This window comes from Ziziphus jujuba, chromosome 10 (genome assembly GCF_031755915.1).
Source record: "Ziziphus jujuba cultivar Dongzao chromosome 10, ASM3175591v1".
NCBI classification, from domain to species: domain Eukaryota; kingdom Viridiplantae; phylum Streptophyta; class Magnoliopsida; order Rosales; family Rhamnaceae; genus Ziziphus; species Ziziphus jujuba.
This window is the reverse complement of record NC_083388.1, coordinates 26,900,296-26,925,436: the sequence shown is the minus strand read 5'-3', so window position 1 is coordinate 26,925,436 and position 25,141 is coordinate 26,900,296. Positions and strand designations below refer to the sequence as shown.

The 25,141-nt window shown below is 32.8% G+C and overlaps 4 protein-coding genes across 6 annotated transcripts; 2 read left to right on the top strand and 2 right to left on the bottom strand.

The window, feature by feature from the left end:
* Nucleotides 1-15: 15 nt before the first annotated feature.
* Nucleotides 16-5,451, top strand: LOC107412501 (uncharacterized). Its single transcript, XM_060812449.1, has 9 exons — nucleotides 16-179; nucleotides 294-321; nucleotides 2,868-2,929; nucleotides 3,867-3,887; nucleotides 3,996-4,156; nucleotides 4,236-4,290; nucleotides 4,362-4,513; nucleotides 4,592-4,773; nucleotides 4,877-5,451. Exons 4-9 carry the CDS (start codon nucleotides 3,870-3,872, stop codon nucleotides 5,212-5,214), a joined length of 906 nt encoding a protein of 301 aa, XP_060668432.1. The 5' UTR covers nucleotides 16-179; nucleotides 294-321; nucleotides 2,868-2,929; nucleotides 3,867-3,869; the 3' UTR covers nucleotides 5,215-5,451.
* A 2,866-nt stretch (nucleotides 5,452-8,317) lies between these two features.
* Nucleotides 8,318-12,444, bottom strand: LOC107412490 (uncharacterized). 2 transcript variants are annotated; one of them, XM_060812064.1, is made up of 3 exons: nucleotides 12,174-12,444; nucleotides 10,530-11,945; nucleotides 8,318-8,491 (listed from the first exon to the last, which is right to left on the bottom strand). In XM_060812064.1, the coding sequence occupies exons 2-3, from the start codon at nucleotides 11,810-11,812 to the stop codon at nucleotides 8,425-8,427; spliced, it is 1,350 nt and encodes a 449-aa protein (XP_060668047.1). In that variant the 5' UTR covers nucleotides 11,813-11,945; nucleotides 12,174-12,444; the 3' UTR covers nucleotides 8,318-8,424. The 2 variants fall into 2 exon arrangements, with proteins under 2 accessions (XP_060668047.1, XP_060668046.1); XM_060812063.1 differs by lacking the exon at nucleotides 8,318-8,491 and adding an exon at nucleotides 8,931-9,418.
* A 4,313-nt stretch (nucleotides 12,445-16,757) lies between these two features.
* On the bottom strand, nucleotides 16,758-20,908 carry LOC107412504 (uncharacterized). Of its 2 annotated transcripts, XM_016020279.4 has the most exons (9): nucleotides 20,794-20,908; nucleotides 19,964-19,990; nucleotides 19,481-19,549; nucleotides 19,314-19,409; nucleotides 18,461-19,213; nucleotides 17,921-18,006; nucleotides 17,732-17,852; nucleotides 17,522-17,565; nucleotides 16,758-17,133 (listed from the first exon to the last, which is right to left on the bottom strand). In XM_016020279.4, exons 3-9 carry the CDS (start codon nucleotides 19,532-19,534, stop codon nucleotides 17,073-17,075), a joined length of 1,215 nt encoding a protein of 404 aa, XP_015875765.2. In that variant the 5' UTR covers nucleotides 19,535-19,549; nucleotides 19,964-19,990; nucleotides 20,794-20,908; the 3' UTR covers nucleotides 16,758-17,072. The 2 variants fall into 2 exon arrangements, with proteins under 2 accessions (XP_015875765.2, XP_024926375.2); XM_025070607.3 differs by lacking the exons at nucleotides 19,964-19,990; nucleotides 20,794-20,908 and having other exon boundaries at nucleotides 19,346-19,409; nucleotides 19,481-19,551.
* LOC107412484 (ABC transporter G family member 15) lies at nucleotides 20,793-24,928 on the top strand. The gene is given in 8 exon segments (XM_060812191.1): nucleotides 20,793-20,889; nucleotides 21,405-21,488; nucleotides 22,863-22,932; nucleotides 23,141-23,306; nucleotides 23,308-23,631; nucleotides 23,889-24,011; nucleotides 24,287-24,372; nucleotides 24,629-24,928. Coding segments are annotated over 8 exon segments (1,017 nt in total). The 3' UTR covers nucleotides 24,696-24,928.
* Nucleotides 24,929-25,141: the final 213 nt, after the last annotated feature.

Below are 25,141 nucleotides of genomic sequence, written 5' to 3'. Positions count from 1 at the left end.
TCCAATAAAAATACAATTATTTTTCTCCTTTCCCGCTATTTTTCATCTCTTTATTCTATCTCTCTTTGGGCTTTCCACTTTTTCGGATTTCATCTCTTTATTTTTCTTTTGCATTTGCTTCTCCTTTCTCTTTATTTCCACTGCAAGGCAAAACAGCAGCTCTCTGCATCTCCAAAGGTTGAAGCATATCGTTGCTCTTCGAATTTCTTCTTTGCATTTCTCTTCGAATTTCTCTTGATTTTCTTTCTTTTTCTGCAGGTCGCCGATCTGCTGGACGTTTGTGCCGTTCTGGTCGCCGATCTGGTTGTTGCCGTTCTGCAGGTTGTTTTTTTTTTTTTCCCGTTATGTTATTCTCTCTCTGTCTGTCTTTGAATTTGTGCGATTATGCCTTTGTTTTGGTAATTGTGGTTGCAAAGAAATGTTGCATTGTTTTGTCAAAATGTGAGGATTTTGGAAGCAATTAACTATTGAAAAGAATTTAGATATCCGTCGTGCCAAGGTCCGCCGCTTTGATATGTATATGTTCTTCATTTTTTCTGTCTTTGCTATGATTTTTCTTGGTGTTGATGATGTTACACTTAATGACCATATACTGTTCGTTGAAATTACTATGTGAATGTTAGGCTTAGTAGTTTGGCTTGGACTAGATGGAGAGTGATATTATTAGACTTACTGCCCTGAACTATATTTTGTTGAATTATTTGGCTGAAAACTGGTCAAAGAATTTAGATTTTTGTTGATCTCCTGGTATTACCCAATAGAGGAAAACTGAGTTTGTTAGAATCAACTTTTCTGAATTTCATTTTGTTATATGTGTTTTATTGTTATTGTCATTTCAGTACTGAGATTAGAAAAGATCTGCCAATTAAATTTAGTCATGCAAATGCATGGATTACAAATACTGTGAGCTCTTTCCCACTTTAAAAATGGTAGAAATGTAGCATTGTCAACATTATTTAGTCAGCCCTCTTGAAATTTGTTATAAATATACACATATATATCAACGTATTAATCTTAGTAGAAGGCAAGGAATACCATATATATATATAAATATTGATAATATCTAAGTCCTCCAGAAAACTTTCAACACAAAAAGTTGAGAAAGAAGCAAAAAGCAAACATGGACAAAACATGGCAGAAAACAATTAAAGCGCTGTGGCTTTCAATATCAGATAATGGTTGATTAGGTAGGTAAATATCTAACAATTGTAAGGAAAAAAGATAAGGCCCGCACCTAAAGATGGTGAAAGAAGGGAATGATAGCAGGATAGTAACTCACGGAAGTTATTTATATATATATACCCCTTTAATCAGAAATATACAAATATACATATATGCCTAGCTACTGCAAGTGTGTGTATAGATATATATATATATATATATGCTTATGATATGGTAATCTAATGTAGGACAATGTGAAGTTGAAACAACTCACACATATAGGATAGAATCAAGGTAACAGGTACATCTTTTTTTCTCCAAGATCTGGAAGTTTGCAAAATTCCAGCAGTGAACTTTTGTACTTTCCTAATTATGTAATTTATGTTTCCTTTGGAACTTTATACAAGTTCTATGATTATTAGGAGTATTTCATAGATTTTTTCAATTAGTTACCATTTCGTTGTTATATATTCCATGTCAAGAGGCATGATTCCCTTAGCTCTTTTCAGAGCTAATCCTTTTCCCTGCTCTTACATAATTCAAATCCTAAATGCTTGAGTATTTTCCGTGACTTTACCCTTGAAATTTCCTAGTACCAGCCTTAAGAATCTTGAAAGTACAACTTGTATAGAATTTTGAATCATAATATTCAGGTTTCAAGTAACTCTCTGCTGTCAAAATGTAAAAGTTTCATCACTTAGACTTCTTCTACAGTCCCCCAGCATAGGCATACTTTGCAATGGTTTCCTATAAGCTTTCTTACATCTTCAACTGTCAACTTTGACAATTGTTTTTATGTTGAATCCTCATACAATATTGGAAGGTTAGTCCATCATCGGATGTCTGTAGAAGCAATAAATTAAGATAAGAACAAATACAGTCAACTAGCCTTCTTTCATGTAATTTACGTTTCACACTAAAGCTTATTTTTCAAATAAAACGTGAACAAGTGCTCTCATTTCTACCCTGCATACTTGCACAAAAACTTGTGCTTTTGCTCTTGGGCTGTGCCTGATTGCATTTTGCTTGAGTTAGTGGTCACATCCTTAGCCTAGTCTCACATTTAGTGGCAATCATGAGCATTGGGAAGTTTGGCTAAATTATCTTTGTGACCTCTCTAAAATGGGGGGTTGGTTCACTCTTTTGTTGGATCCTGCTCTCTACTGTTTTGACTTTTGAGAGAAGTGGTATTTTTGGTATTTAATTCCAAAATTTTGTTATACAAGAAAATCAAGTCCATAAGACGTTGTATGCCTCAGAACATCAGACTGACTTGTTCATGTAGATTATGCGTGGTAAAATAGAATCGGATAAAATTATATATACATCCTTCACGTGCTCTGTTTGATGATATACATGAAAAAGATTTAAAATATTTCGTGTACTTATGTTTCTCACTAAGTAATATAATAGAAAATAAAGAAACTGTGCACTTTTTCCTGCTGCTGCTACTATTTTCTCTCTACTATTGCTTTCTGCCGTTTTCCACTGCTGTCATTGTGCATGCTACTGTCTATGCCCTTCTGAAAATCAGATTTGATCATGTAAGTTAGGCTTGTTCCCAAACTGTTAATTCATCATGTAAGTTAGGTTGTTTCTATAAAGATATGATACATTTGATGCTTATCACGATGTGTATAGGTATGCGTTGGCTAGATGTGATTATTGTTCTTTCTAACTCTTATCTCTTATTTAATTTTGTTTAGGCACCATCTCTGATTGTAGAAGCAAGTGCAGAAGCACTTGCATTGACAGATGCACTCTTGAGGTTAGAATCTCATACTTTTTAATATATATACTTATATATATATATATATATATATATATTTAGAGAAACAACCTTTGATAGGGAGAAGATCAATATTTTTTATATTAATTTTTTGTTATGTCTTTGTTGTTGTCTTAGTATTTCTGTTTTGTTTATTTTATTTTATTTTGAGATATATATATATATATATAGCTGGACTAACTTTCTAACAGTTGAAGCTTTTGGAATTGATAGTAACTTAATGTGGAATCAAAGCTTTATTCTCTATTTGGTCTTAATGTGGAATCAAAGCTTTATATTCATGTTGTATTTCCTCATTGTTCTTTGAGTACATACTAGATATACTAATAAGTACCATCTAAGGCAGACGTAGCAGGGCCATCTGAAAGAATATTTTAACCATGCCACATTTTTCATCTATGCCCAAATGGGATGGATTTTTGATTATCTTTGATGTATGAAATAGATGGATAAAAGTTGGATTGGTCATCCAAATCGACTTTCTAGAGAATATGTTGATGGGGTAGCATCATTTATTGAAGTTGCTAAACAACATTTGGATGATGAGGGGAAGACACGTTGCCCGTGCCGTAATTCGTTCCTAAAAAATAAACATTTTCCATCCAACCTTTAATTTGCCAGAAAATATTCTATTGCCGACAAAATTAATTTGTCCTTTGCCAACAAATTTTGTTTTTGACTGAAAATTAACTGCTGCCGACAAAACTAATTGGTTTGGGTTGGAGCAAGAGATTCTGATTGGTTTTGCTCCTTTTCTTATATGAGTTCTTAACTGCTTATGGATATTGCTTCGAGACAGAAAGTTAGAGATGAATGGTAATTGGAAAGAGTTTGAGAGAGAGAGAGAGATAATATTAGATTGATCATCTAGTTGTAGTTGTTGATCTATTCTGACTCAAATTTAAACTTGTTGCAGGAAATGGATCTCGAATTACTGGTAGGTTTGTAGGTTAATTATTTCCTTGGGAAAATAAAACAAAGAAAAAAAAGGGGGGAAAAGGAAGCAAATTTTTATATTGATTTGTTTCTTATAACTTTTGATTAGGAAACTAGGTATGAAAAGCTATTTGAAGAGTTGGAATGGCTAGGTAGAGGAGGGTTTGGTTGTGTGATAAAAGCTAGGCATAAATTTGATGGCATGGAATATGCCATCAAAAAAGTCTTAATCCATCCTCATAATCTGAAGGAAGAAGAAGATGCAATCAGGTACTGATATAACATAGACTTTTTAAATTTATCTATTTTCTCAAATTTATATTTAAAATCATATGTAACATGTATGCAGGGAAGTTCATGTTTTTTCGCAACTAAATCATCCAAACATCCTGAGATACAACACGGTAAGTAACGTACCATTCTCTTCAAACTATTTTCTTATGTTATTTGTTAGAGCAAGTCTGAAGTCTTGTAGGCTTGGATCGAGGACAAGCTGACTGGCAATAGCCGATGTGCAGAGTTTCCAAATCAGGCGGATGATGCTTCCAGTGATGAGGATGACAATGATGAGTCAGATGATGGTGGTGTGGGTCTCTGTCTCTATATTCAGATGGAAGTCCGTCCAAGGTAAATATAACTCTAAAAGTGGTTACATATCTTTATTTTTGTTTTGTTGCTAGGTGATAATTGAAATCTTCTCTGCAGGTCATTGAAATCAGAATTGAAAATAAGAAGGTTGGAGAGGGATGAGGTTTATGACATCCTAAAGCAGATATTGATGGGCCTATCCTATCTTCACAGTAGAGGTGTGGTGCATGGAGATCTAACCCCATCTAACATCTTTATTGACAAAGATAACAACATCAAACTTGCAGACTTTGGCCTTTGTAAGTCATTATTATTATTATTATTATTATTTTTTGGTTATTTTATATTTTAAATTATAAAATTTTTTGACATTTGAATTTTTATTTTTTTCATATCTTGCAGCAAAATTGATGGGGGAAGATGATCTATCTCTGATGTGTGCTGGAGCCCCTCCATACATAGCTCCTGAACTTCTACATGGGCCCTGCAAGCCCAGCCCAAAATTAGATATTTTCAATTTGGGAATCATTTTTTTTGAACTATTACATTTCTTTGAATCTGATCTGAAGAGCCCAAGGTTGACTGCCATTGACAAACTGAGGAAAAATCAGGAATTCCCTGAAGGCTTCCCAGCTGCTGAGAGGAACCTCATTGGAAGATTGGTTAATGCAGAGCCATCTCAAAGACCTGAGATGCATGAAGTAACAAAAGAAGTAGAAGTCTTGGCAAGAGGCGTTTAATCTTTTATTGAACGTATTCTGTTTGGGCGCCTCCATGAATACTTTGTCTGTTCAATTTTCTTTTTGCATTTTTCCTGAGATTGCTCTTATGAATTCTAATTTTACGATCTGATAAATTGGTTCAATTTGGAAGTAGTCTAGCTGTGGATCCTGTTTTCATTGACTTCCAACTTTTGATGTAATTTTCCAGTTATTTTGCAGTGAAATAGATTTACTTACGGGTGTGTTCATGGTGAATTAAGTCCAAAGCAATTAGCATTGGCGGCTCTTTCCTAACCACTACACTATAAAGCCAAATTTTAAATGCTTGTATACGATACAAATGAAATTTTAGATTTGATACATTTATTTATTCCTAGCCATAGCATAATTCATAGAAAAAACGCATAGTCAAACTTGTTATAAATCCAAGTTTTCCTTTCCAGCTACATCTTGTCTTCCCCACCATCTCCAGAACATTGAGCATCCAAATCCCTGTTTTTACTCTTCTAATTTCAGAATCCAGAGCACTGATTTTTGGAGTTCAATCAGTAACTATGGAATCTGTCGAGAGGCCCTTGTTGCGTACGTGGTGAGACGACCAGCAGTAAAATTCATTCATTGTCAAAGTATACGATTTGCTGTCAGCAATCAGCCTGGAAATTCTCATCCCTTGCAATATACTTGGAACAGAAGAAAAGCAACAGCGGTGGAAGAAATTTCTTTTCCTGACCCATATCCCTTGGGGCTGCAAAACTGATTTTGTTTCTCGAGCAATTTCAACCACTGCAAGGAAATAAATGCCACATTAAAAAATGCTGCATAAATGAAGCTCTGCAAAGTAGCAATTCAAATATCAGTATAAACAATTAAGATTGAGAACTTAGGTTGCATATATCTTGTATATCATTCTACATCTCAAGTTTCACATTGTGTTCATCGCTGCCATCTATAAACCTTTTCTATTGGTTTGTTTCATCTTGTTAAAATTATTGCCACCAACGTTTATGCTCTTCTTAGAGGTATAAAAAACCATCCGACTAATTGCGACAAAAAGTTATTAACAAGCATTCGTTCCAAGGCATCCTAAAACAAGTATGTAGAGGTAAGTTTTGATCTTATTGGATAATCTGAAAGAGATGTGGACTCGGAATGAACATGGCCTAATGATAGATGAGGATTGTAATATACAGGTTAATCCTGAAAAGGAAATCCTAGACAAACTTCTATATTTACTCGTTCAAAAGTAGCTTTAGATAATTTCTGATTTATGAATTTCCTTCCCTTCGTATCGTACTATTATCCTGTGAGCCAGTGGCGCAACTCTAATTTTGTGGGTCCAAATTCAATTTCCACAAAACATTAAATGGGGATTGAATTGGTCCCCATTGAGCCAAAATCAATGCTATACAATTACACTTACCTTCAAAATAGAAACAAAGTTTAGGTGACATAGATTTGTTGTATTTAAAAAACTAATTGATAATTTTGACATTCTAGTTCTTTTAGGTAAATATTTTTTACATTCTATATAATTAAAATACAATCTCTTCCAAATGTCTGAATAACAAAAGCTTGATTAAATCTCAATCCCTTTATTTTTTTTTTTTTGGGTTTTTTTTTCATATTTTTGCTGATTATATTTGTTTGAATTTTATATATTGCTTTTTTTTTTTTTTTGGATTTTACATATTGCTGACGTCATTTTCTAAAGATACTTTGATAGATATTAAAATAATGACATTAGATATTGAAGAAAGGATAAATAATAACGTCAAGATCAAATCACTTGTTCGAGGCAAATAAACAAAACATTGAGAAATCCAGGATCATTTTTTTTTTCATTTTTTAAAAATTATTTTTTAGTATTTGGTTTCACAAAGTGCATTTGGATATGTTTTTTTTTTCTTATTAATTTTGATGTTCTTGGTTGGTCCATTATAAGATACCAAATGAATGACCCCATCCACTAAGTTGATTTGATACAGAGAAAACTATTAATGACAAAGAAAAAAAAAAAAAAAAACCTAAATGATTGATTTTAATATATGAAATTATTTTTACCAAATAAATTACACACACACACACACACATGACAAAGATAAGACTCTTCATTAGCAGCTTTTAAATTATACTAAAACTGAAATATAAAATTATATTTATTAATTATTAAATTCTAATATATTTATTTTTTCTAAATAAAATTTTAATATTGTGATTAAATTTAAATTTAATCTTTTTTAAATTTTAAATCCCAGATTATATATATTATATTTTGACGTGCTTACGTGCACAAGGTCCAACGGACGCTGATTTGAAGAAGAAAGAGAACAGTGTTTGATTTTACTAAAAAAACAGGAGAGAAGAAAAAAAGAAAAGAGAAAGAATGTGTTGATGGAGATTCAGAATTGATTGCATAATAGTAGTACCAAAAAAGGTGCTTTGAAAAATCTCATTCAAATTTATCAAAAAAAAAAAGGAATCTAATTCAAATTTATGCTCCACTTGTTAATGGCCTCCAAATTGGAGCATCACCATCATGATTAGGATGATCATCAAGCAATGCTTCACTTGTAAATGGCCTCCAAATTGCAGGTTGAACTTTTTGATGATGTTTTGATAGACTCTGACCTTCTGGGTGGATTTGTTGACAAACAGATTTGCCAGCTTTTTGGGTTATATAAATAATAATCTTACCAGAATTTTTTTTAAGCAAATAATAATCTTACCAGAATTGTTTACAAACACTAACATGTGATTTTGTCAAAGCATAAATCTTGTATGCGTGTACAAAATCTGCTAAGGATCGTCTGTGACAACTATAAAAAGTCCAAATATAATGTTTAATATAGTTATTATAATTACTATCGTATAATGTTGTATTTTCCACATGACATGGAATGGTAATGGCACAAAAATACAGATATCGAATAATATTAATAGTTAAAAAAAATCCTTCCATACTAAGGATTTAGTAAAATAATGCAATGACCTTATAAATAAGTTAACAATCTCTTAAAATATATATATATATATATTTTTTTTTTTTTTGGGCTAAAAAAGGTGTGTTTTATACACCAAAAGAAGCAAGCAACCTCTTACATAAGTATACCTAAACCATTAATAAATATTAAAAACCATAATAGTAATAATAATAATAATAACAAAAGGCAGAATACAATAAATAGTAAAATAAAAATGTTGCCAGCCTTCTCTACCCACTGAACTTCACTATTTATCATCATGTAAATCATGTGCATCCAGACTTAAAATCTCCCCACTATCAGAAGCCATTGTTCTGTTTAATAGGGCAAAAACGAAACAAATTAAGAAAGTGAAAGAACAGTACATCAAAGAAATTAAGAAAAGAGAACACAACTTTGCAATCCACAACACCAATTTTCCTTTTTCTTCTACTTTATTGTTTCGGTATTTTAAAATTTATTAGAGCAAAATAAATAAACTAAATTAATCAATCACACGATGACCAAAATAAATTCCCAATACCTACCATCATGGCTAAGGGTAAAATATTCTAGCCACTTACCTTACTATCCATATACCTAAATTGTTGTTCAAATTCATGTCAATCATATAGAACACACCTGAAACCATTTAGCATACATGCTTCTATAACTGCATATATAGGTTATCTTCGCCTTCAGCTAGCATTTGAAGCATTTAGTGCAAGCTTAGTCATAATTAGAACTCCTTCAAGCAATATCTATTTCATCCAAGATTCAAATGAAATATTATTGCACAACTGGACATATTTTGATACTATTTTTTTTATCTCTTTTTCTTCCACACAACGTAAAACTTTACAGCAAGCTCTAGTCTCCAGACTCTCCATTATCCTCTTACACAAATCCTCTAAGTCAAAAGGATAAACCAGGTAAAAATTTACCAATTCTGAAATTAAATACTTCCTCTGGATAAGAATTCATAGCAAAAGCTAAGTTTGTCCTATCCACAGAAAAACAATTAAGCAAAGAGTTTTGATAATAACCGCACCAAAGTAAATTCAACTATTATAACCGATAACAAAACATGACAACAACTCCCAGCTATTCCTTTTACCGTCCCCAGCACAAGCGAACACCATTTCCCTTTAAATCCTCACTAGGCACCTATATTTTGGCCTCTTAACACCACAGCAATAGCAAACTTCCCCAACCAAAGCTTAGTTAAAAGAGCGAAATAATCTTTCAGCACAACTAGATTCCTGACCAAAGAAAACAGGATCATGAAGAGGAATGTACCATCGGCAGCAACTTTCTAACAAACATATAGAGCTAACACAATGTGACAAGGGACACACATGTTCTAGAAACCCAAAGTTCAATGCGACTTAATTAGCAGTCTGATCTGAATAATAATGTATTAGTTTCAACTTTTCAAAGAGACCCAAATCGCCCTTGAGGGGATAGCTTAGTGACAGTTCCACCTCTCCAATGGTTAGAGACCCACGGTTCAATGCATCCCAATGATCAAGGAAAAAAAAAATGGAGACCAAATCATAAACATCAATGTTGACTGAAGATGTGGGGCATTAACATTTACTTTCAAAGAAATAAGATTTCAGAAATGTATATAGCCATGTAAAGCTAAGCTAGCTCTATCCACAGGAAAACAATTAAGGATAGAGTTTGGACCATAGCCACTTCCACGTAAAGTCAACCATTATAACTTCCAGCTATTCCTTTTACTGTCCCCAACACAAGTGAACTCCATTACCCTTTAAATCCTTGCTATGCACCTATACTTTGGCCTATTGGCACCAGACAATGGCAAACTTCCCCAACCAAAGCTTAGTTAGAAGAGTGAAATAATTTTTCAGCTCAACTAAAGTCTGACCTAGAAAACAAGGTCATGAAGAGGGTTCTTTTAATGTACCACCATTAGCAACTTTTTAACAAACATATAGAGCTAGTCCATTCTGACAAGGGATTCACATGTTGTAGAAACCCAAACTTCATTGTAAAAGTGCAAGTTAATTAGCATTTAATCTGAATAACAACGTACAGGTTTCAACTCTAATCCAACTTCAAAACAAAATGACTACCTGAGTTCAAACAAAGGGACATTTTTCTTTTATCTTTATCATAAAGCATCAACCTCAACAAGAAACTTCTATAAGTCATAAAATTAAATGGAAAATCTTTATAAAGATGTTGACCTTCATTTGGTATGATGTATGCGTTAGGGATCATAATTGAACTAGAAGCTTTACAACTTAAGTAAATAACCATGAGATGCGAAAGTAGCATTTTCACATGAAAAACAAAAGCATCAAGCAGTAAAAGCAACATGAGTTTAAGAAACAGGCTACTTACAGTGGAGTAGATACAGCAGTCCCCTCGCCCAACTTATAAAATTGTACTAGGCAAGTGCACTTGCGCAACATAGAGAGAGGGAAGAAATAGCAATCAACACCTCTATTAGGTGCTCCGCCATACACCAATTGAAGTTTTTTGCTTTCAAAATGATAGCTTAAGATCCAGTCTTTAGTTCCAATGAACAAGACATCAGCAGTTGGGCTAACAGCAATGGGTTCAATCCATATTTTACGGCGAAGTGAAAGATAATCGAAAATAATGTCTTGCAGATAACGGTAGGAAACACTAAATTTGAGAACCCATTCGCCAGGGCCATTGCTATTGCCATCATCAACATAAAACCAAACACAGAAAGCACCCAACTTACTTATACGTCTACAATGATAAAGGTGGTTCATTGACACCCCAAGACATCCAATTTTACACATATCAGCGGAGTTAACCTCTGACTCTGAATTATTCACACGAGATAATACAGCTTTCTCCCGATAAGGGACGTGAAGGAGACGGGTAGGCGTTTTGGCAAGATTATTAAAGTCAATGCACAAAATATTGGATGAGCTTACCATCCAATACAACACTCCACGGATGTAAGTGAAATGCCTCCAAAACAACACGGAATTACGTGTGAAAATGGTACCCAGTTGAAGACGATGTCGAACCCAGTGTCCAGTTTCAGAAGAAAACACGTCTAGAACAAGTGAGGCATTGGGACCAATTTGTTCATATTTGCCTATGGGCTTGGCATCACTCATCCGAACGACTCTGTAATGAAGGGATTCTATAGGATCAAAAGCTAAAGCTACCAAAAAGTGAAACTTTTTGGAGTGTTCAAATGCTTTAGGAATGTAGGATTGTTGTTTTGTGGTGGGATTGAAAACAACGTATTGCCAAAAGCTTGAGTCGAACAGAAGCTCTAAGCCATTGCAGTAGTCGATGAGAATCCAAGACGGCTGAATTCGCTCTGGCTCTGTTTCAGGAGCCAAAGATACGAAATTGATATCGGTGACATCGGAAAACTGAATAAGAAAATCAATGTATGACAGTCTTTCAGAACGACTACAACATGGTCGGGTGAATTGAGAACGTTTGGGCAGCAACAGAGTCCGGAAGTAGATACCAGAAATGGGGGAATTAGGCCAAAACCTCCTCAGCAACAAATTTGCTTCTTTTGAAATTATGCGGTGCCATAACTTGCACACGCACTTACATCTCACCAAATCTTTCTCCGATGTTCTAACCAATATCTCCACCAACAAATCCTCCCTCAAATTCTCCATAACCAGTCCACCGCAGCTGGTATATGTATATCAGCCAGTTTATACTTGGCCTTAATTTGGTTGGACAAGTCTAATGCAACAAAGTGTCTTTTGCTGCCGTAACAGGGATATACAATTACGTGTTCTGTAGAATCTGTACGATAAGAAAAAAAAAAAACTTGAATTAAAAAATAAAAAGACGGGACGATTCTCACAGTTGGGCTCAAGATTCAATTTTGCTTCAAAAATTTATAATATATATATATATATATATATTATAACAAAAACACTGAGCTCGGAGAAGAGACACAGAGATTGAGAAAGGAAGAGAGGGATGGAACCGAAATAGAAAAAAGAGATTCCAGAGAGATCAGAAACTTACCGCCAAGCGCAGGCGAAGGGATTTGTCACCGTCAGAAGGCAGCCGAAGGTAGACGTCAGCCTCCAGACCTGGACCAGATGGCCGTCGTTGATGGTTCGAATCACGACGGTTCGTTTGAAAGGATGAAACTTTTGAGTTAGAATGATCAGATGAAACGAAAACTGAGTTTTATTTCTTTAATTTTTAATTAAGAAAACTGACTTTTTGAAAATTCAGATCCGGGCCAAGTAAATATCAACCTTGCCCTTCTATTTTGAATTTTTTTTTTTTTTTCCGCAAAATTAATAGAATAATGACAATGTATATATATATATATTTTTAATATAGGAATAATTATAATTGTTGTGGGCCTCTAAATATCACAAGGGTTAATACCTTTGGGCCGGAACGAGAAGGATAAGTTTTGGGCCCCCCTATGGTCCAATAAAAGGAAAGGGTAATGCCTAGGGTCCAAAACATGTAAACCAGTGCCAAAAGGTTGTTCCAAGAAAAGTACAAACGATGAGACGTGCAAGAGCGTACTGGCCGGGTAGGGTAGGGGGTTAGACAGAAGCAAACTTCAATAATCAAAGAATCAAAATGCTCCTAAAAAAAAAAAAAAAAAAAAAAAAAAAAAAAAGGCACCATTCTATCAAACAAATGAATAAATAAATAAAATTGCACTCTTTTACGAATTGATTTGACTTATTTTATCGTAGATAAATTTTTTTGGGAAAGGGATTACAATATAAAGGATTTGGTGTATTCCTTTTTTTTTTTTTTTTTTTTTTTTCGGGTAGAAGGGATTAGGTGTATTCTTTGTCATTGAACCAAACCTGTGTACTTTACCGTACGTACAATGAATTACATAGATATGGCTTATGATAAATACCGATTAAGAAGAAGCCTGTGCACTTTTATCATATATTATTTGCCTCTAAAATTGCATCTGAATATTTTATTTAAAATTTGTTGGTACCCTATAATATGATAATACCCAAGCTTTTTTGTAAGTATGAAACAATTGAGAGGAAGTTAACTTACCCTAAATTAAACTTATTGTATGATTACAATGATATATCAAATGAAAAATAAAGAAACCCAGGCATATATAATAAACAAACCCAGGTATATATAAGCACTTCATTCTGAACAAAATAGATACAGATTTATTTTATTAAAGTCTAATGGCTCCAAATGATTTTTCTATATCTATTCAAATATCTTAGTTTTTATTTGTTAAAGGTCAAAATTATATTTATATAATGTTATTCAATCATTAATTACATTCTTTTTAAAAAAAATATTTTTATTGGTTTCTTATTTAATAAAAGTTTAATTTCTTCATGTATTTTTTAATTAATAATAATAGAAAAAGTTTGTCTTACAATCATTTTTTATATTTTTTAATCAATAATGTTTGGAAGAATACTATTTTAACATATACAGTTTGATAAATATAATTTATAAATCAAAATAAGTTGCTAGAAATACATGAGAAAGTAGGAAATCCAAATTCGGTTGGCAAAATGTCTTTAGTAACTATTTTGGTGTATTATTATTATTAGCTTAGTAAATAAGAATAGTATTTTTATCAAAACAATTGATAATAATAATTTTTTTTTTCAACATTAAACTCGTTACAATTGAGAAGGGGAATTGAGGGAATTGGGGGAATTTGACACGGGTAGTGTTCCAAAAAAATTAATGAAATAAAAAAGATTTGTATATATATGTATGTACATATATAAATTTTGTAAAATATTGTAATTTAAAACTACATATATAAATAGATATTATAACTTAAATAAAAATACAAATAAATTCAATTTACAACTCCATTAAATTTCGATTCACGTACGCAATTAATATATTCCTTGGAGTCTTGTATTGGATGGTTAGCTCATCTAAAATTTTAGGCATTGACCTTAATAATGTTGGTGTATGGTTCACAACCACCAAAATTGCTACCACGTGATACTGCTCTTGCTACTTGCTTCTTTCCTTTCTTTCTTCTACGCACTTGCTTGGCACCAAGGCCAACTTAAGGCATAGGCCACTAAGGACCATGCCTAGGGCCCCATTTTCTTGGGCCCAAAAAAAAAAAGTTCATATATATAATATATACATATATTAAATATAATATAATTATTAATTTATTTTAAAAATATAAGGATTTTGACTTAAAAAAATTTAAATTATCTAATTGATTATTTGTTTTTAGGTGAATTCTAATGGATTATTCATTGCAATAATTATTTTTAACTATTTTTAATTTTGAAAAATAACATCAATTAAGTTTAATTAAACATTTGATATTCTATAATTGATTATATTTTAATAATAAAAAATAAAAAAACATGTTAAATATTTCTCTCATTTATGTACTTTTTCTCATTTGTTTATGATTTTTTTTTTTCATTTTACTCACTTATTTTCATTCTTCATCATTCATTTATTTTTTATATTTGTTTAATTTTTGTATCCAAATTATATTATTTGCAATTTTGATGCAAATGACTTTAAAATAAAAGAGAAGCTCGTAAGTAATAATTTATTTTAATGAATTTGTATTGTTCATTCTTATATTAGTTTTAATTTTTTTTTTTATGAATTTATGATTTTAGTTATTTATTAATTATTCTTACTATTTGTAAAAATACATTTTGTATTCCTTTAGTTTTTGCTTTTATTTATTTTTATATCATAATTCAAATAAATTAATTAGATTTATTTTGAGAACCAAAACTTAAAAAAAAAATTAAATTATTTTTCCTATGCATAAATTTATTATTTTTTGTTAGTGCAGCTTAGTAGAAAGAAAATTTTCAATATTGAAATTAATAAAAGCTTATTTATGTTCAATTATATCTCAAAAATATTAAACAATTAGCAATTTTATCAATTGAAAAATATTTATTATTGAATCTTGAAATATAAAAATTTAATTACTAATTTTCCATCTAAAAAGGCAAAAAATAAAAATAAAAATATAGATTTTATATGAAAAAATCTATTTTATAAAAAATAATATTTAATTATGACCCTAAATATTTTTTTTGGCCTAGAGCCTCAAACATTGTTGAGGCAGTCCTGCTTAGCACAGTTTTGCAAGTTGGTTGATGATGATGATGATGAGATGACTACTGCCATATCTACTCCACTGTAAGTTGCTTCGTTTTGTTTATTTCATTTCAAACCCATGTTGTTTCTGGTGACATGCCTTAAGAATCTTAAGTTATGTTCCCTTCACCTTTACTTTTTAAAATTAGTGTAATCTTAGACCAAAAACAGTGAAAAAGGGAATATTAATAGTTTTGCATCTCAAGCGATTTGTTTAAATGCATAAGATCCAAGTTCGATAGAAGTGTCCCCTAATGCATGTATCATGCCAAATGAAGATCGACATGAGTGATGATTTTGGGTAACGGGGATATTAGGATAAAAATGTTTTGGTTTCATCGATAGAATGAGAGACAAATAGTTAATCGGTTAAATGGTGTTTTTGGTTTAACAGGAAAAAGCAATGGTGGGATATAATGATTATTGGGTTAGTAGGAGTGTTATTATTTCCATTAAAATCTCTTATAACCAAATTCAATTTATATGCACCATCTTCGTATTCATCTTCCCCATCTGCATACATTGGGTACTTGGGTATTGAGCTGATCTAATGGGCAAATTTTTTGTTTTGGGACTTTTTTATTTATTTATTTATTTATTTATTTGTTTAGGAAATCGAAGATTTTACCAAGCCTATTCGAACTCAAAACTTGGAGGTGAACTTTTAATACCAGTGGAACTCTAAACCTACGAAACTTCCCATTGGAAACAACTACCAATGAGACTAGTCCACATATAATCGCATTACCTTTTTGTACATATTATATTTTTAATTTGTATATGCATAATCACTATTATAATTACTTTTACGTTTGCATAACTAAGTACTTGATATTGGTGCATACTTCTCTGAATAAAATTGCGTACTTTTTTTTAAAAAAATAAATAAAAATATTACTGTTTGATCTTAGTTTATTCAAGCTAATTAGTATTTTAGGTGCTTGTGACATTAAATAACAAAAAAAATATTTATTAACTATAACCTAACATCATCAACCCAATAAATAAATAAATAAATAAAAAACACTAATAGCTAACATTTTCAACCCCCCCCCCCCCCCCCAAAACCAAAAAAAAAAAAAAAAAACCTATATGCTAATATTAAACTTTTTTTCCACTTAAAAAAAAAAAAAAAAAAAAGAACATTACTTTTGTTTACAATGGGTTCAATCTTTACAAATATTAGATAAAGCTTACTTCATAACAAGTACAAGTAACAAGCTAAAGACACTTAAAAAAAAAAATTTAAAAAAAAAGAGAAAAAGGACCATTAAATCATAAATTATCATATACAAACGAGGGTAAAAAAATAAATAAATAGGCAAAAGAGTTTTTCCATTGAGTTGCAGACAATTTCACAAGTAGAAGCTAAGAGAATTTGGCTGGACCATGCATATATAAAGTTACAAGTAGCGCAAAGTGGTGCACGATACATTACAAGTGATATTTCTCAGACTTCACTCATTATTTCCATGCTCAATATTGGAGAAAAACAAATTCAATACTTTTTGTATCAAATATCTACTAGCATCCAAAAAAAGATAAAGATGTAAATCACTTTTAATGCAACAAAACCAAAAGTTAAGAGTTGTTGGCACTTACAACAAATCTTTAACTGCTACGTTAAAACAATAAACTAGATGGCAAACAAATACTCGAAATTATTCGGCTTGCATGGACTACACTATTAAATAAATGTTAGGTTTCTTAGGTATACCACTTCCTCTCTCACTGCCAGCATGCACCATCACAGAATTCACCTTGGGAGTTTTGCCTCTTCCAAGTTTATCTCCTCCACTAAGTTCTAAAGCTTTGTTGAAATTGGCTATCATCATCCATGAAGTCCATATAAGCAATTCTGTAGTATTTTTGAGAAATAAAAATTATAAGATAACAGTAAGATCAAGTCCACCAGATTAATCCAACACTATCCACTAGTATACTACTACCAAGTATATATAGGATTTTGAAAAATATCATATTATGCACTAGACACCAAAACAAATTTTACACAATCCAAAAATATATGATGATCATATTCTACTTGATAAAGAAACCTATTAGAGAGAACAATACTTGGTTTATCTTTATATTTTTAGAGTTTGTATGATAACAAAACAGCCAACCAAAATAATCCCGATGTTAAAAGAAAACAACAAAACACCCAACCAATTCAATCCCAAGGTTAAAAGAAAACAATATTTATTGAACTGCTTGAAATATAAAATTTTAAAGATAGAAAATACCTCACAGCATGACCAGACAAATCTCGGCCATTCAAGTCAAGTGCCTACAATGGGGAATATTAAATGTTTATTAGACGAAAAAAACTCATGTGGAAAGACGAATTAGGAAACATGTCCCTTTATCCAATCAAACCACACAAATCTAAGCATATCTGACGATATCAAGCTTGTTCATAAAAAGAGAACAATGTTAAAATAACTTGTGTTGACCTTCATTGCAGCTTCTACAGTGTCAAACTCGACATGCGCCCCGGACACCCTGAACATTCCTTCCTCATTTGTTGAAAAATGAAGGTCAACAACTTTACCAGCATCTTTAAAAAAATTTTCCCTGCAGTGGCAACTTATCAGATGAAAGTCACCTGGAAAATATATCATAGTATGGCATGATATACTCACACATCAGCTCGTTGGACGCTATCTGGCAAGTTACAAACAGACAATGTCCTTGCAGAAGCAGTTTCAGGAGCAACAGGCGTTTTTGACTGAATCATACAGATGGCAAGTTAAACAAGAAAATCAGCTTAAACCACATCATTTATCATTTAGGGGAGGGGGGAAGGAGAGAGAGAGAGAAGGGAGGGGGGGAAGTGTCTCAAATCCATTCTAACAGCAGAAACCTATTGCAAGCAAAATATTATAGGCTTATAAGTACAATAAAATGTACTGATTCCATCACTCAAACAAAGCTCATTTTTAAAATTAATTTTCCGTCCAGTACTTAGCTGGCAACTTCACATTGAATTTCTAAAGGCAATAATGCTGACAGTTTTTTATGATTGTGCACTAAATCATTTGGCAATGCCTTGAATGAAACATAATCCATTAGATTAGAAAAAGAGTTGGAAAACACGAAAACTAATTTGGCAATGAAAAAAAAAAATGTTATAGAACATGAAAACAAATTTGGCCAAAAAAAAAAAAAAGACAGAGACATACTTTAACTCTTGTTGTTTTTTCAGTTTCAGGCTCATCTTCATAGTCAGTTTCAGACTCTTCATCAGATTCACAATCGAAGCCAAGAACATGAGGGTAGCTGTAGCATTTGCCGTCTCTGCAAAGAAACGTGAAGTTCTGTTTGTTGGCATCACACAGCCTCCGTTCATCAATAGGCTGATAAGACCTCATGTAGCGAGTGCAAGCTTCAAACAGTTTTTCTCCCACTTTTATTACCCAGTGTTTGTCTGCCACTTGCGCCTTTGTAACAGTAGGTATCCAGAAATTCCTATCAAAATATTCTACTGGCATACCCTCCACAATAGGTCCAAGTGGGATTTTTTTCCTTTTCCCTAATATATTACTATTTGGAACCACTTCAGTAATCAAACGACCATCAATAGTATATTGGATTACACATTGTCCATCTGTATGGTGGCGTCCTAAGTAGATGGCAGGAACGCAGGTTTCAATACCGCCATGCTTACGGAATACTTCAATTTCATCAAATATTCTAAACCAGCAACGAGGTCCAAAAACAGTGGAACAAAGATCGGCCACCTGCGACATTAGATCGCGTGCAAACTCCTCCCCATGATTAATCTTAAGTGCATCATCATGTGTAATGTTGTCATAGATAAGATGAACAAATTCTTTATAGTCAACCATTTCTTCTTTGAATCGCAAAAGAGTTTTCATAATACAAATCTTTAACATATAGTAACCACCCATTGGAAGGAATTTTATCCAGATACTCTGGAAAATAAAGGATAAACAAAATAATAAGAAATAAATATTTACAAATTAATAAAAAAAAATTGATAATAATTGATTAACTTAAAAAATAGCGTTATACCTGTAAAGTTTCCAAAATACTTTTTAACTCACTTGGAAATGCTACTGGTAGGATTTGTTGTAGAGACTCCACTCGGCGTATTATTTCCTCCTCCGGCTACAGATTAAGACCACAAATATAATTAGACAATGATACAAATATTAAGGAGAGAAGATCAGAGAACATACTAGTATAGTTGTTGTAGCTTCTAATATCCACTTTACTATACTCTCCACAGACATCGTGATAAAAGAGCCCTGCTTGTGACAAAAGTAAAAATAAATTAATTAACATACGTATATGTGTATCAGCCAATTTATATTTGACCTTAATTTGAATAAATTTAAAATCTATTTTAAATAGTCCAGTCATATTCAATCGAGTGTAAATACAACAAAGCATCTTTTGCTGCCCCAACAGTGCTATACAATTATGTGTTCTGTAGAATCTGTATGAAGCGAAAAAAAAAATAATAATAATAATACTTGAATTAAAAATTAAAAATAAAAAGACGGCACCATTCTCACAGTTGATCTAAATATTCAATTTTGCTCCCAAAGTTTACATACATTCGAAACACAGAGCTCGGAGAAGAGACGCAGACATTCGAAAGGAAGATATATATGGAACCGAAATCGAAAAAAGATAATCCAGAGAGATCAGAAGCTTACCTCCAAACGCAGGCGAAGGGATTGTCACCGTCCAAAGGTCGCCGGAGGTAGACGTCAGCCGTCAGATCTGGACCAGATGGGCGTCGTTTATGGTTCGAACAGTTCGTTTGAAATGGTGAAACTTTGAGTTAGAATGCTAGACGAAAAGAAAACGTACGGAAAACGTACGGTTTTTATATATATATAACATTTAGAAAATTTACGTTTTGAATACTGAAAACCCTAGCAAGTTAATATACCATCTTTGCCCTTCAATTTTTATTTTTTTTATTTTTTGTTTTTTTCTCTATTGTTTTTTTTTTTTTTTTTTTTTTACAAATGAACAGAATAATGATAATGTTCTTTTTTTTTTTTTTTTTTTTTTTTCCTTAAAGGAAAGTTATATTAACCAAAAAGAGGCAGGATACAACAGTGCAGAACCCAAGTCAGGTAGTAGCAGCCAAGCTACTTTCTTGATTTGCAACCTCGACAAAATCATCAGAATACAAAAGAAGAGGAGAGCCACCTAAGCGGCAATTCAAAAAATTCCACCTAGACACTATATGAGCTAGCTTGTTGTTATTCCTTGGGACCCAAGCAAAGGAGATAGACTGAAAGCCAGATTGAAGACCTAGGATTTTGTTGATAACTCCAGAGATAGAGCAGCCGGTAGAAGCAATGGAAGGCTCGTTAAGGCATTGAATGAGCGATTTAGCATCACTTTCGCAGCAAATATTTCGGTACTCGTCGTCAATGGCCATTTGGACTGCTGTGAGAATGGCCACTGCTTCTGCTGCTTCAGGAAAGCCAATATTAAGTTTGACGCCTTCACTTTAATGACTCTGCCCTCATGATTCCTCATAACCACCCCAATACCAGCAGCGCCATTCTTAACAGAGGCGTTGCAATTGACTTTGATGACACCAAGGGGAGGCTGGTTCCACGAGGTAATTTTTTTTTTCCCCTTTAATATAGGAATAATTATAATTGTTGCAGGCCTCTAAATATCATTAGGGTTAGTACCTTTGGGCTGGAACTAGACGGATGAGTTTTGGGTCCGCCTAAGGTCCAATAAAAGGAAACGGTAAGTCCTGGGGGCCCAAAACATGTAAAACTACCAAGGAAAGGTCGTTCCCAGAGAAGTACAACTGTATGAGACGTGCCAGAGTTTACTGGCTGGGTAGGAGGTGGCTGATAAATAAGTGAAGGATTAGGGAATGAGCTGTCGATTATACATTAGAGAGAAGGAAAGAGAAGGGAGAAAGAAGAAGGGACAAAGAAGAATAAGCTCTGGAGCAGAGAGAGTAAGCACAGCTACTGATGATGATGAAGAAGAATAAGCTCGGTTGCATGTGGCTGAATTTAAATGACAAGGCAAATAATTAACATGTGCCACTGAACCACTCCAAGTGGTACTAGTTGGTCTGGTACTACTGATGCATACAATTTTTTCTCGTTTCAGTGGGGTATTCTGCACCAGGAAGAATCATGGCTATTATGGGTCCCTCTAATTTTGGAAAATCCACAGTTCTTGATTCATTAGCAGGTTATCTCTCTCTCTCTCTCTCTCTCTCTCTCTCACACACACACACACTTTATCAATCACATGAACATGAACATGCGGCAAAGCTATTGGTGTAAGACATTGTAAGCAGATAGGGAAGACCAATAGGACCTCTTTCCTGTTATAGAAATGGATTGATGCGGTTTAAATTTTCTGTTCTTTTCGTTTTCCCGAAAAAGTTAAAAACTTGGTTTCTATCCTTTTAAAGTTGAAGTCCAAAATTGCATGCATGTTTTTGTTGGATTTAATCCTGTTTTAGTAAAAGATCAACCAAATTTTTAACACTGGTTGTTCAAGAAGACTGGAGTTTTCTTTATTGGATGTTATTCTTTCTTGGGATTAGATGTTCTTGCAGCTAAATACTCTATAACTGTACAAATATTTTTGAAAAATCTTCCATGTTTTAAGTTGGGGATTGTTTGGATATAAGGCCAAGTATAATCTCTTATAAAATCAGAAACTTCCTGGTTTGAATGACAACGTTTGGTAATAGAAATTTCCCTGGTTTTTCCAAAATAGTTCATCTTTATTCCTCATTGAAATATCTTCTCTTCCTTCTTTTACCAAGAAGAAGACAATTCATGAGCAACACATATTTCAACTCTTTTTTGTTTACCTGCTTAGTTGTTATGAAATTGACAAATCAATGAGGAAAATTGTTATCCTAAAATGCAGTAGTTTATCATTAGCTCGAAATAGATTGTTCCTGTCTGGCGTTAAAAAGTATTGCATTTATGTTACCCCTTACCTAGACTAGTAGCCAATTAGCATAGCAACTAGGTTTCACAACCTTGTCAACGGGATATTAAGTGCTACACTTCAAAATTCAAGTAAGGGGTAATACCATATCAAGGAATGTATATTGGTAGGGTTTGGAGGATGAAGAAATTAATTAAGTTTAAATGCTCATTATATTTCTGTTATTCATCATTTACCAATGTTCAATTTTGTCCAATTTTGTCTTTTTCAGACAGTTCAGTTGGCTCACTGATGATATAAATTCGAGGTCATGGGTCCAACAATTGTTTTTTTAATGAGATTTTGGGGGAAAATAAAACAAAATAAATTTATGAAACAATGGACCCTTTTATTTTAGGTTTGATTTATTAAGGGGAGCCGAAATGTTCATTTGTTTTTGCTTTACTAAATTATTTCCCTGAATTTCTGCAAAGTGAAATATATAGAAAGATGAGGGAAATGTAGATTAATTATACGATTAGAAAGAAAAATTAAAAATTCTTGAAAATAATTTATTTTTCGCGAAAAAAAAAAAAGAAAAGAAAGAAAGAGAAACCAATTTCCATGTGTGTAACAAATATTGATTGCATACTGAAAGAATCATTGATTTTGGCACAGGAAGACTGTCAACGGATGTAGTAACAACTGGCAATATTCTCTTCCATGGAAGCAAGAAAATGGTTCTGTTGTAAGCACATTACATACCATTTCATTTTTATTATCAACGTGAAAGATAAAACGCAATTGCTAATAAATACTTTATAGATATCATGGTCAAAAAAGCCCTGGAAAAACTGTTTTGAGTATAATCTGTTCTGTTTTATGTAAGCAAAAATGAAAAGCATATAAATAAAACTGACATATAATACTGGTAAATGTTATAATTGTATTTTGAGTTTGGATTTTCGAGCTCAAAATTTTCAGGCTTATGTGACAGAATAGGATGTGTTATTGGGAACACTGACATTTAGAGAAACTATTACATTTTCGGCTCACTTGATGCTTCCAACTTTAATGAGTAGAGAAGAGGTCAATGGCATTGTGGAAGCAACAATCATGGAAAATGGGGCTTCTTGATTGTGCAGATAGGTTCATTGGAAACTGACATTTGAGAGGTATCAGCGGTGGGGAAAAGAAGAGAGTAAGCATTTCCCTTGAGATTCTCACTCATCCTTGCCTTCTGTTTCTTGATGAACCTACAAATGGCCCTGATGATGCCTTGGCTTTCTTTGTCATTCAAATGATTAGAAATGTTACTTGCGATGGAAGAACTGTTATATCATTGATTTACCAGCAAAGTACTGAAGTTTTTGCACTCTTTGATGATCTTTTCTTGTTATCATGTGGTGAAACTGTTTATTTTGGAGAAGCAAAGATGGCCATAGAGGTAAAAATAATAAATTGACCTCCAAATATATATATGTATATATCTTCAAATATGTATATATATATATATATATATATGTATTTATATAGATATGTTTTCATTTTGATCATGGCCTTATAATTGCCAATTTTCATGCTACTATAGTTCATGGCAATCAAATTAGTAAATGTGCTACCTTGCTGTTTCTGGATATGAACTTTTCATTGCCATTTTGATTCAACTGCAAAACTGAAGTTTGATATGCATTTTTGTTGTAGTTCTTTGCTGAGGCTGCTGTTCCATGTCCTAGTAGAAGGAATGCCTCAGATCACTTCTTACGTTGTATAAATTCAGATTTCGACAAAGTTACTGCCACACTGAAAGGATCTCAAAGAATGCCTGTATGCATGAGTTAATCCTTTAGAAATTTAATTCCTGAAAATATCCAAATAAACCATTTCTCTTCTGATAAAGCTCTGCAATTGCATTTCTTCTTAATTATAAATGAAATTCAAAGCTACCTTCTGTCATATGATGAATGTATATCAGTAAACTGAAAGTGCTTGTTGGACAAAGCTCATTAAACTCAGTTCCTTTCACATTAAAAAAGCTCGGAGGATTATTTTTTTAAAATCTTGTATTGAATGATTAACATTTTCTGCCTGTCTTATAACAGGATGCTCTGAAATCATCCGACCCTCTCTTGAATTTGGCGACGGCAGAAATCAAAGCAATGCTTGTTAAGAAATACAGGCGCTCGAGGTATGCATCGAGGACAAAAGCCAAGATTTAGGAAATCTCAGCCCTAAGAATTTCAAACCAGCTCTTTATTATGTCTTTCAGTGATGTTGGAATGCAATGCAGCTCAAATGGGAATGACTAAATGCAGCTATATTTGTGCATACCTTGTTTTCAAAAATTACCATAAAACATCTTTTTGTAGTTTTCTCCATGCAGAATAATGCAATACACTAAATGAACATGTTGTGGTGATATTTTTGTTTTTTATGAATTGCAGGACGGCCATGTCATTGAAAGCAAAGGTGGAAGTCAAGCAAATTGGTGGAAGCAGCTTTCAACAATGAGTCGAAGATCATCAGTGAACATGTCCAGAGATGTTGGATATTACTATAATGATCTATATAGTTGTATCTATATGGGTTGGTACTATCGACTTTGATGTTGGAAGTACCTATATTGCAATCTTTTCTAGGGGAGCTTGGGGTGCTTTTATAACAGACTTATGACATTCATGTCCCCTGGAGGCTTCCCGTTCTTTATAAAAGAAATGAAGGTAAACAAATCTCATATTTGCACATATTACCAAAAAAATCAAACAGTTTCCAAATGTAGTATGGAAATAGTAGCTAGCTTAAGGTTAATAAATTATGTGTTTTCTTTTTCGAAAAAGATCTTTTATCGAGAAAGGCTTAATGGGTATCATGGAGTTGGCGGTGTTTATCCTATCCAGCTTCATCTCTTCGTTCCCATAATTAGCTGCAATTACACTTTCAACTGGCACTTTTACTTT

Excerpts from the sequence above, each read along its gene's own strand:
- LOC107412501 (XM_060812449.1), top strand. Across the intron at positions 4,514-4,591 it reads CAGATGGAAGTCCGTCCAAG|GTCATTGAAATCAGAATTGA; the intron begins GTAAATATAACT and ends TCTTCTCTGCAG. Across the intron at positions 4,774-4,876 it reads ACTTGCAGACTTTGGCCTTT|CAAAATTGATGGGGGAAGAT; the intron begins GTAAGTCATTAT and ends CATATCTTGCAG.
- LOC107412490 (XM_060812063.1), bottom strand. The coding sequence starts at position 11,812 with ATGGAGAATTTGAGGGAGGATTTGTTGGTGGAGATATTGGTTAGAACA. Across the intron at positions 9,419-10,529 it reads ACTGCTGTATCTACTCCACT|GAATCTAGTTGTGCTGAAAG; the intron begins GTAAGTAGCCTG and ends TTCTTTGGTCAG.
- LOC107412504 (XM_016020279.4), bottom strand. The coding sequence starts at position 19,534 with ATGTCTGTGGAGAGTATAGTAAAGTGGATATTAGAAGCTACAACAACT. Across the intron at positions 17,853-17,920 it reads AGCGTCCAACGAGCTGATGT|GGAAAATTTTTTTAAAGATG; the intron begins GTGAGTATATCA and ends TTGCCACTGCAG. Across the intron at positions 17,566-17,731 it reads CTGTAGAAGCTGCAATGAAG|GCACTTGACTTGAATGGCCG; the intron begins GTCAACACAAGT and ends TCCCCATTGTAG.